Source organism: Condylura cristata, unplaced genomic scaffold (assembly GCF_000260355.1).
Source record: "Condylura cristata isolate star-nosed mole 26May11 unplaced genomic scaffold, ConCri1.0 scaffold00046, whole genome shotgun sequence".
NCBI lineage: Eukaryota > Metazoa > Chordata > Mammalia > Eulipotyphla > Talpidae > Condylura > Condylura cristata.
In genome coordinates this window covers 134,249-144,778 of record NW_004567147.1, presented here as the reverse complement: position 1 = coordinate 144,778, position 10,530 = coordinate 134,249, and the positions used below count along the sequence as shown (strand labels likewise).

Sequence of the window (10,530 nt, the reverse complement as noted above, 5' to 3'; positions counted from 1 at the left end):
AAAAAAAAAAAAAAGAAAGAAACCACTATACCAATCTCTACCTGATTCTAAGGAAGGATGCATAGGGTTGGATGCTGTCATAAAGGTGAAAAGATGAAAACTTCAAAACTTCAACATGCCTCAGAACATAAAGCAGCATCTTTATTAAAATCGCTAGATAAGACAAGAGCAGGGCTTTCGGCCCTGGATGTTTGACCTGAGACCTAGCTGCTTCTGCCATGGTATTATATGAGAGCTTCTTTTAGACCTAGTTAGACCTTATCTCTCTTAATCCACAGTAAGCCTAGAGATGACCTTCTGGAAGCCAGCTCCTAACCAGGTCTTTTTTATTTTTTTAATCCCTTACAGCATCATATTGAAGGCAAAAAGCAGCAAGTAGAAGCATATTTTGAGAAGTTTTACCAAGATCTGGAGGAGCAGAAGTGTTTCCTGTTGTCCATGCTGAGGGAGCTGGAGCAGCAGATCTGGAAGGAGAAGGAGCACTACAACTCAGTGGTCTCTGAGGAGCTCTGCCAGCGTGAAGTCCAGGTCAAGGAGCTGGAGGAGAAATGTCAGCAGCCAGCAAGTGAGCTTCTGCAAGTGAGAGACACCCACCACCCCGCAGAAGAGGGACCCCACAGGAAGGGAACACCGTGGGGCACTAGGAGATCCTGGGGGACGCAGGAAGGGGAGGTGGAGGTCATCTGGTTGTTTTGGCTGAAAGAAACTACAGGTGTGCAGGCCCAGAAAGGCTGGAGGAGCTCCATGGGTGACCCACGGGGGACAGGCCAGGGGCTTTGGTGGCTAGAGGCTTGGGTGGAGTGTTGACCTGGGCAGGTCTTGCAAGCTCTTTAAACGTGGACTTGACAATAGCTCCTCCCTCAAAGACGTGTTACAAAGACGAAGGAAGAAGAATCCCTGTGAAATGAAGGATTCCTGATTCCTGATACCCAGGAAGAACTCAGTACAGGATCCCTGTTGTGCTTATCATGACATGATCCCATTTCACGGTCAAGTCCAGATGATAAGGCAAGGCCTAGTCCTTCTTATCTCTTAATTGTTGAAGGCAGAACATACCCCCAGGAAAGCAGAGCTAAAGAAAAGCTGCTCATGTGAATGGATTACAGTGCACGGAAGCAAGATATAAAAGAGCAGTGTGATAAGGAGGCAGTTAAACAGGCTCAGCTCTCTGCAGGAAGAAAGGTGTATAGAACCTAACGGAAAGGGGGTGTGGGAACTAAACCCATGTTTTTTCTTTTGTAGGATGACAGAGTCAACCAAAGCAGGTAGGCCGCTCCCCAGTGCCGCCTCCTTCCTCTCTGCCTATGCAATGCTCTTTCATGCATCTTGCCTCCTTATCGGGGACATGGAGACTGAGGGTGGAGGGGAGCCCATGGGCTCCTCCCCTCACTTGACCTCATGGCTGCACAGAAAAAAAAAAGCACTTACACACATGAACTCCCCAACCGAAAGGTATAGGTACTGGTTTCATTTTCAAGTGAGGGATGGATTGCTGTGCGAACATATTTTTTCCCCTTTAAAGAGAAGTTATAAATAATAATCATTGGGGCCTCCCCGGGGGCGCAGGGATTAAGTCTCAACGCTATCAAGATATCGCCATGAGTTCTATCCCCATCCAGGGAGCTGACCAACATGGTGCAGCAGACCTCTCCTGACCTGCCCTCTGTTCCCCTCAGCGGTGTGTTTCACTAACTCCACTTATCCTGCTCCTCACTGTCTCCCCACTGCTCCCCCCTGCACCTCTAGCCTACACCCCAGTTCTTATATGCATAAATAAATAAATAAACCTGTCTTGGGGCTTATCCAGTAACACCTACTTAATCCTTGAAATTATTAGCACTTGAGCTAGCACTTAGCACCATCTAAAATGTTACCCTAAATGGAATTTTTTTTATAGACTAGGATAAGCACAGAACCTGGGAAGCCCAGCCTGCTTATTCAATCATTTTCCCATTTAATGTCCTCATTTCCTTCAGAATTTCAAATACTGCTATAAAGTGCAGCCACCAGGAGCTTGGAGGCATTGTACATGTGTGCTTCTCTCTTTCCCACTCTGCTCTAAGCATTGCCAGTCCTGGGGAGAGCAGAGACTACAATTGGGGAGCACTGTCATATACTATGTGTCCAGCATGGGGCGGACTGGAACCTAGGTGTCCATGAATCATACTTTCCAAAGAGAGTTAGACTTTTTTTTTTTAAAGATTTTTTATTTGTGCACACAGAAATGGGGTACAGGCCAGAGGCACAGGGGCAGTGAGAGGATTCACCAGACACAGAGTGGGGAGCAGAACAGACAGATGGACAAAATATACTGCTGAGAGGAGCTGCGGGTGAGACAGGAGAGGCCTGCTGTGCCATGTGGGTCACCTCCGGGGCGGGGATCGAACTCACACAGAAAGGGCCGCAACCAGCTTCACAGTGCTGCCATTTAACCCTCTGTGCCACCAGGAGGGCCCCTTATTCAACATTTTTTATTGAACTACTGTTATTTTTTTTAAACAGATTTATTTATTTATGCATACATAACTGGGGTACAGGCCAGAGTTGCAGGGGATGGGGAGCAGAACAAGCAGATCTACTAAGTACACTGCTGAGGGGAGCAGCGGGCAGGTCAGGAGAGGTCTGCTGCGCCATGTGGATCACTTCTGGGGCTGGCAGGGATCAAATTCATGCAGAAGTGGCTTTAGCTTCTTAGTGTTGTGCTTTAACCTGCTGTACCACCAGGAAGGGCTGAGAGTTAGACATTTAAATCTAAAAGTACCTTGGACACCTTCTACTCTGAGGAAGAAGCTGAGACTTGAAAGGGGAAGTGCTTGCTTAAGGTCACACAGCAAGCGACAAGCAAGGACTGACCTGAAACCAGGACCATGGGCTTTTTCGTTGCAGTATATGTTTTCTTTCATTTCATTTTCTTTCCTTCTCCCCACCCCTTTCCACTTTATAGTGAATAGCACATACATTAGAAATGTGTTGTATTTTTTTTTTAAAGCTTTAGAGGACAATAAAGTGGTACCTTATTGTCCTCTAGAGGCGAATAGGGGTAATGACTTCTGCTTACAGCTACATCAGGCTTTTGAGGTGCGATTACTATTAATCTCTCTTAAGTCTAATTGAAATGCCCCTAGCTTTAGAAGCTAGGTAAAGCTTTAGCAAAGGTAAAGAAATGGAAGTTATCAATCTAATTATTCACCACAGACACCAAGCTACTTTACTATGATTTTAGCTTCACTTGGTCAGTTTGATCCAAGTGCTGTTTTTGGAATTGGAACCTAACTGCCTCCCAATGACCTGCAGGTGTGAGGAGAAGACTTTCATGCGCCCAACGACCCTTTCTCTTGACCTCATCGAGAGGATCCGGGATCTAAACAGCAAAATGTACATCCTCCCAAACATGATGAGGGCCTTCTCAGGTAAAGGGGGAGGAGCGGTGGCTCCCCTCACGTTAGCAGCCCTCTGGGTGTCCCTTTTCATCTCTTCTGTCTCCCAAACCTGGCTTAAGACATCTTCCTTCACTAAGCCTCCCCTTAGTGATCACGCCCTGCCCAGGGGCCCATCCTCCAGGCTCCCCACCGCTCCCCAAGGACAGCACTGGACTGAAAGTCCAGGAGGGTGATAACTGCATCTCTCCCACTAGACCCAGAGGAGAAACTCACCCTTCTCGTTTCTAGAACATGCCACCCTTGGGGGCTCACCTGTAATAAACAAGATGTCACAGATCTTTTCTATTTTTGTTTTCCTCAGGAAAGTTGATGCATCATCTCAAAACAGCTACAGGTAAACAGTTGGGGTTTATGGGGGAACTTTCATCCATACTCCTGAATTTATGCATTCAATCCAAGAGAAGAACAATTAAATATATGAATTTGGGACCCAATTGCTTGGGTTCTCTGCTCTAGCCCTTGCATGTTAAGAGACACTGGGAAACCTATTAAACCTTTTTATCCCGTAGTTTCATCTATGCAATGGAAAATGTAATAGTGCCTACTCTATAAGTAGCTGTGACGTAAATGGAATAATACATGCAAAAAGTTTCCTGTAGTGCTGGCACAATTAAGTCATTATTTATTTTTAAAAATGTATCAGAGTTTTTGCTAAGTCATTATTTATTTTTAAAAATGTATCATAGTTTTTGCTTTCTACCCAGCCATATGATAGACTGGAGTGGATTGAATTAAGTAATGTTGTACAATGAAAATAATAGCATTTACTTGTGAATCGGTCAGCTCAGTCTGCTTTTCAAACTCAATGTGCAGGAAGTCACTGGGGACTCATGTTACCTTGTGGGGCCAGAGTCAGTCGGTATGGGGTGGGGCCCTAGAATGCATTTCTTTTTTTAATTAAAAAAATGTATTGAGCTGGGCTCAGCAGGGCTCTGGAGTATGTGTGGGCCGAGGGCTCCCGTGGAAAAACAAATGTATTTATGTATATAAGAACCGGGGTACAGTTCAGAGATGCTGGGGGTGAGAGGATTCACCAGAGACAGAGTGGGGAGTAGAATAGGCAGGTTGATGAAGTACACTGCTGAGGGGAGCAGCAGGTGAGACAATGGAGGTCTGTGTGCAATGTAGGTCGCCTCTGGGGCTGGGGATGGAACTCACACTGAGGCGGCTGTGGTTGGCTTGAAAAGCTGCACTTTAACCCCCTGCGCCACCAGAGAGGTCCCTAGATGGCATTTCTAACAAGCTTCCAGGTGAATGTACCTCTGGTCCATGGCCAGAGCTCAGAGAACAATGCCTGATATACCAGCACCACCTGCAGGTGGGATAGAAGAGTTTTCATCCCCTGTCCTCACGGAACAGAAGGGAACACTGAGGTTCTGGAAGTCAGGCCAGTGGCAGCCTGAGCAGCTTTCTGCTCCCCTCCCCCAGTTTTGGTTGCCAGCTGTGGAGTCTCTCTCCTCCCCCAGGGCTCCTCACTCTGGACCCTCAGACCGCCAGCCTGAACCTCATCCTCTCAGAAGACCTGAAGTCAGTGAGATACACCAGGCACAAGCAGAACCTGCCCGACAGTCCCCTGCACTTCGAGGGTGTCCCTGGGGTGCTGGGCTCCACAGGCTTCACCACGGGGCACCACCACTGGCTGGTGGAGGTGAAGCTGGGAGAAGGCGGCAGTTGCATGCTGGGGGTGGCCCGCGAAGACGTGAGGAGAAAGGGCTTGCAGGCCTTGAGCACCGAGGAGGGCATCTGGGCTGTGGTCCTGTCGCAGCGGGAGTGCAACGCCAACACAGTCCCGAAAACCAACCTGCAGCTGGAAGAGGTTCCGCACCGCGTGTGCGTCTCCCTGGACTACGAGCTGGGGCTGGTGACCCTGTTCAACGTCGAGACGCAGGCTCGCTTCTTCGCTTTCAACGCCGCCTTCTCCTGCAAAATGTTTCCTTTCTTCGCAGTCTGGAAAACAGGCTCCTGCCTTGCTTTGAAAGGCTGAGGTGGACAGTTCCCGGGGCTGTGCATCCTGTAGAGACAGAAGCACCCTAGGGTGCAGGACTCCTGGCCAGAGGGGTGACCTCGGACTATTAATTGTACCCAGCTGGGGCGGGGACAAGGCTGTCTGTACACACAGCTTTGTGATTGTTTTTATTTATTTATAGTACGTCCCTCAACTCCCTGCCTTGGTCGCCTGCCAGCGTTCCAGTTCTGTTCTGGGGGAAGAACCAGAGGCAGGCAAGACTGCTCCTAGGTCACCAGCAATGCTGGGGAGCCAGAGGGATTTTGAAATAAAAAAAGCAAACAAACAAAAAGCTAAAAAAAAAAAATTTTTTTTAAGCTGCAAAGGAATCAGCAAAAAACAGAATTTTGTTGGACTGCCCTAATTTACAGTTACAGTTGGGGGGGTGTTGGATCATGCACAAGGGGGTGCTTCCCACCTTCATAGGGTTTAGGGCATCTTCCAGGCCTGGGTGGATCCAGGTTCCCTTCTTTTCTAACACCCTTCAGGTCATTTTCTTGTACAGAACATCCTAATAAAGTGTGGGGCTCAGCCAAACTCTGCATTTTATGTGTCTGATCAGTGCTGCTGGGTAGGGAAGAAAGTCTTAAAGCCGAGGTGCCTCTGCGACCAAGACACAATCCAGTGACCAAGACTCGCCCAAGAACAGTGGACACCAGAGTCCTGGTCAGTAAAACATCACTGTTCAGATCTAACCAACCTCTCAATATTTATTATTATTAGCACCATTATTATTATTGTACACAGATACAGACTACACATTATGATGGGTTTACAAAGCGAAGTATGAGTCTTTGTAACAGCCATGTCCACGGCACCACCACCTCATTCTGAGTCTAGCTTTCTCCCTCAACACTCCCTCCTGCTCACTGTCCCATGGGAACCCGTAAAGGCGCTGCCCACATGGAGGGGAAGCATCCTTTCAGCTTCATTCCCAATCCAGTTCCTGAAAAGATCAGGAAGCTCTGTGCAGTTAAAGCATGAAAGGTCAGGCCACGTTTCTAACAAGTAGGAACTTTATTGCACTCTCAGGTAAGGGTCACAGACCCCAAAGACAGAGTAGAGGTCAGTGAAGTCTAGGGAGTGTGGGTAAGTTTTAGGGCGTAGGGAAGCTGCTTTGCTTTTCTCTAAGGCAATCAGTGATGCTTATCTGTATACCAGCCACGCAGAGTTGATTCCGGGAATGCAGGCAGCTCCCACACTTTAGGGGACTCAAGGTTAGGAGGCTCCAGTGTGCCCCAGATTCAAGGCTCCCACCCTAGACTTTCCCAGGCCACCTCAACTTATAGTTCCCTCAGTATGAGTTTATGTAGAGATTACCTCCTAGAGCCTATGACTCTAGCTCTTGAAGTATGGGGCCAGATGTTTTATACTATAAGTACTTGTGCCAAATGTGAATTTCATTACCAAATATATTATCAGTCACTATGATGTGGACAATTACTCCCAATTTAACAGAACAAATAGGCAGCCGGAGGACTTGAGATTTCTGCCATGTAACAGGCAGGGCATGTGTATATTTAATTCAGAGAAAAGTCAAGTCAAGTTGTTTGATGGGTCAATGTCAGTGGGGGTGGGGGTGGTGATATCATAGGGCAACCCCATACTAGCAGTATGGTGTTACAGGGCACCCCAATGTGAATTGGGCTGCCTGACTGTGGGTCCTCACCCATGTGCTTAAGACTCAACTGCACACACACAAAAAGGTTAATAATGGTTTTATTTACAAGAAAATCAAGGGAAATGAATAACTCAGCCCCAATAGCATGCTGAAACTGGTAAGAGCCAAGAGTCAAGCCACCAGCCACGAGGCCAGGAGACCCCAGGAATTCCCATGTCCAGTTTTATATCCAACCTGGCTGCTTAACTCCACCCTCAGGTCCCAGCAGGCTCCTCTTTGATATTGATGGGATTTGTAGTTCCAGTGTCTGGGGTCGGGGTGAAGTCCACAAACCCTGTTTGTCTGTAGAGTCCTCAGGACATCCTGGCCCCCTTACAGTAGTATTGGTGTTAGAGGGCAGCCCCCACTATGAAATGGGGTGCCTGACTGTGGGTCCTCACCCATGCACTTAAAGTAACTGATAATATGCCACTGAAGATGCACATAAAGAGGCTAATAAAGGGCTTATTTACAGAAGTAGGAAAATGAGGAAATGAATATTTCAGGGAGAAAGAGAGATAAATTGGTAAATGTGTCCTACCAGTTCCACCAACCTGGAATCCAATGGCTCCTGAGAGCCGGTGAGACCCAGAGCCAAGAGGAGCCTGAGGAGCAAGGGAGAAACCCAAAACCAAGACCCCTCTGAGGCCCATGTGTCTGGTTTAGACCAAACTGGGCTGCTTAACTTCCACCTCAGCTCCCAGCATCCTCCCTTCAGTGATGACAGGATTTGTAGTTTCCCGTGTCCTGATGGCTCTGGTCTGGAGTGGGGTGGGGTCCACAACACCTGGGGAGTTGCTGCAGGTCATCCTTTCCCCCTAACAGTGTTACAGGGCACCCCAATGTGAATTGAGTTGCCTGTCTGTGGGTCCTCACAGTCAATCATATTATGGACACACTCAAAAAGGTTCAATAATGGATTTATTTACAAGGAGAAAGGTAAAGGAACAACCCAGGGAAAGAGAGAGAGAAATACAAGTTAACTAGAATGTCCTACCTGTTCTGCTGACGTGGACTCCACCAGCACACTGAAAGCTGATGGAGAGTCAATGACCAGCTGCGAACCACCAGGTCAAGAGACCCCCAGGGCCCACATGTCTGGTTTTATCCTAACCTGGCTGCTCGGCTCCACCCTCCTGTCCCAGCGTGCTTCTCCTTGGCATTGATGGGATTAGTAGTTCCAGTATCTGGAGGGGGGGGCGGAGTCCATGAAAACTATACCTGTTACAGTAGTAGTAGTAATAGTATTACCTAATGTTTATTATAGAAACTGTGGACCCTCGTGGTTAAAAAAACAATTCAAGGCCTCCGCTGGTGGCACAACGGGTTAAGACACAGCACTGCAAGTTAGCCACAGCCACTTCAGCAGTGAGATTCTGGCCTGCCCTGGAGCTGACCCACATGGCCTGGCAGAATTCTCCTGACCTGCCCACTACTCCCCTCAGCAATGTACTTCGTTGATCTGCCTGTTCTGCTCCCCACTCTCTCTCTGGTGAAGCCTCTCACTGCCACTGAACCTCTGGCTTATACCTCAGTTCTGTGTGCATAAATAAATAAATCTTAAAAGAAAAAAGTTTTAAAAAAAGGTTCTGACATTTTTAAGTGAATAGGTTTAAAAAATCTTTTAATAAGCACTCCATAATAATCACCGGTATCAATTATTGGTGTAACTTACCAATTCTGTATACAAGTATATTTAGTTTTAACTTTTTACATGAATGAGATCACACCATATTCGTTGCAGCTCCCAGAAGAAAAACAATATGCAATACATGCTAATTATCACGTGTCAAACATTACCCAAATTAAAACCGTGTTTTTCCTAAAAAATACCTCGCTTTCCTATTCATGGGAGGATAAAAAGTGAGAAACTGGAAAGTTTACTACAAGAAAGTGGAAGTAAAGGGGTTAATAAAGATGTTAATCCAGCTGTAGATACTATCAGAGGGCTGTAGGGAGGTCAGGAGCACAGACCTGCAGGTGAAGATCTGAAGATTAAGGAACAAACATCCACTCACACAGATGAGCCCATCCTACCGAAGATGATAAAACCCAGCTCTGCCCCACAGTAGGGCAGCAGTCTTCCACCCCCTGTGCCCATGCAGGTGCTTCTTCCCACCCACTCTCTCCCTCTGCAGGGCAGCAGCCTCCTGCCTGCCCGTGACCTGCACCTGCCGGGGTTTCTCTGCACTGACCTCCCTCAGCGGTGGCTGCTCTCCTAAGGCCGCCCACCTGCAACCATGCAGTTCTCTTTGCCTGCAAACCTGTCAATTCTGGGGCAGCTCTTTTTGCCCACTTGTGCCTATGCAAGTGTCTTTTCTTCTCCTGTGTCTCTTTCTAATCAACTTAGTCTTTAAATATAGCTGAGTCTCTGTCTCATGAAGAATCACACCACTTGCAGCTGAAAGGGTGAAACCTTTTCCAGAGTGAACCCAAGGACCCTGAACTCAAAAGACAACATCAGTCAGGAAGCAAAAAAAAAAAAAAAAAAGAAAGAAAGAAAACCACAAAAGAACTGCTGGATAGATGTAAGGTGTTGTGGAAAGAAGGAGCCCACAGAGCAGACTTAGAGAAGTTTACTGGGCCAGTTTCTGACTGGACTCCAAGGGAGATGGGGTTGCCAAGGGAGTGCAGAAAAGGAATTTATACCCAAGAGAGGTGGGGGAGGGAACTCATGGCTCAGAACAGCCAAGGTGGGATGTACAGAGGAGGAAGTCAAGGCCCAGGTGATCCTCAAACAGGAATATGGGGTGTCCTCTGGTCTTGACAACTGCCTCCTCCTGGATTCTATCCACAGGCCAAGGTCAGGGAGCCCTTCTGTCCCCCTGGCTGCCTGGGCTGGCCTAACAATTGCATGAAGAGCAGCTACACACTGGAAGTGCCTCAGAGCAAAGGCCAGGACACCAGGTATGCATGGGACCTCGATGACGGCAAAACGCTCTGTACACCAAAGGGTGAGGGTGTCACACCAGCGTGTTCTGCCCACTGATCTTGTAACAGGTACAGGTTTCATGGACCCGCCCCCACTCCAGATACTGGAACTACAAATCCCATCAGTACCAAGGAGAAGCAGGCTGGGACGTGAGGGCGGAGCTAAGCAGCCAGGTTGGGATAAAACTGGAGTTGGCTCTGGGGGGCTCTTGGCCTATGGTTCGCGGCTGATCGTTTTGGTTCTCAATCGGTTTTCAGCATGCTGTGGAGTCCACGTCAGCAGAACTGGTAGGACATTCTAGTTAACTTGTATTTCTCTCTCTCTTTCCCTGGGTTGTTCCTTTACCTTTCTCCTTGTAAATAAATCCATTATTGAACCTTTTTGAGTGTGTCCATAATATGATTGAATCGTAAGTGCACGGGTGAAGACCCACAGACAGGCAACCCAATTCACATTGGGGTGCCTTGCAACAATCTGGGCACCTGTGACCCAC

General features: G+C 47.8%; 1 protein-coding gene across 1 annotated transcript in view; it reads left to right on the top strand.

Annotated features, from left to right (window-relative positions):
• The window catches only part of TRIM15 (tripartite motif containing 15), a 10,390-nt gene extending 4,966 nt beyond the window's left edge, over positions 1-5,424 (top strand). Inside the window, 5 exon segments of the mRNA XM_004694713.1 lie at positions 349-579; positions 1,243-1,265; positions 3,295-3,410; positions 3,742-3,774; positions 4,907-5,424. Of these exon segments, the coding sequence (XP_004694770.1) occupies positions 349-579; positions 1,243-1,265; positions 3,295-3,410; positions 3,742-3,774; positions 4,907-5,424 (921 nt within the window).
• The last annotated feature ends 5,106 nt before the right edge of the window (positions 5,425-10,530 follow it).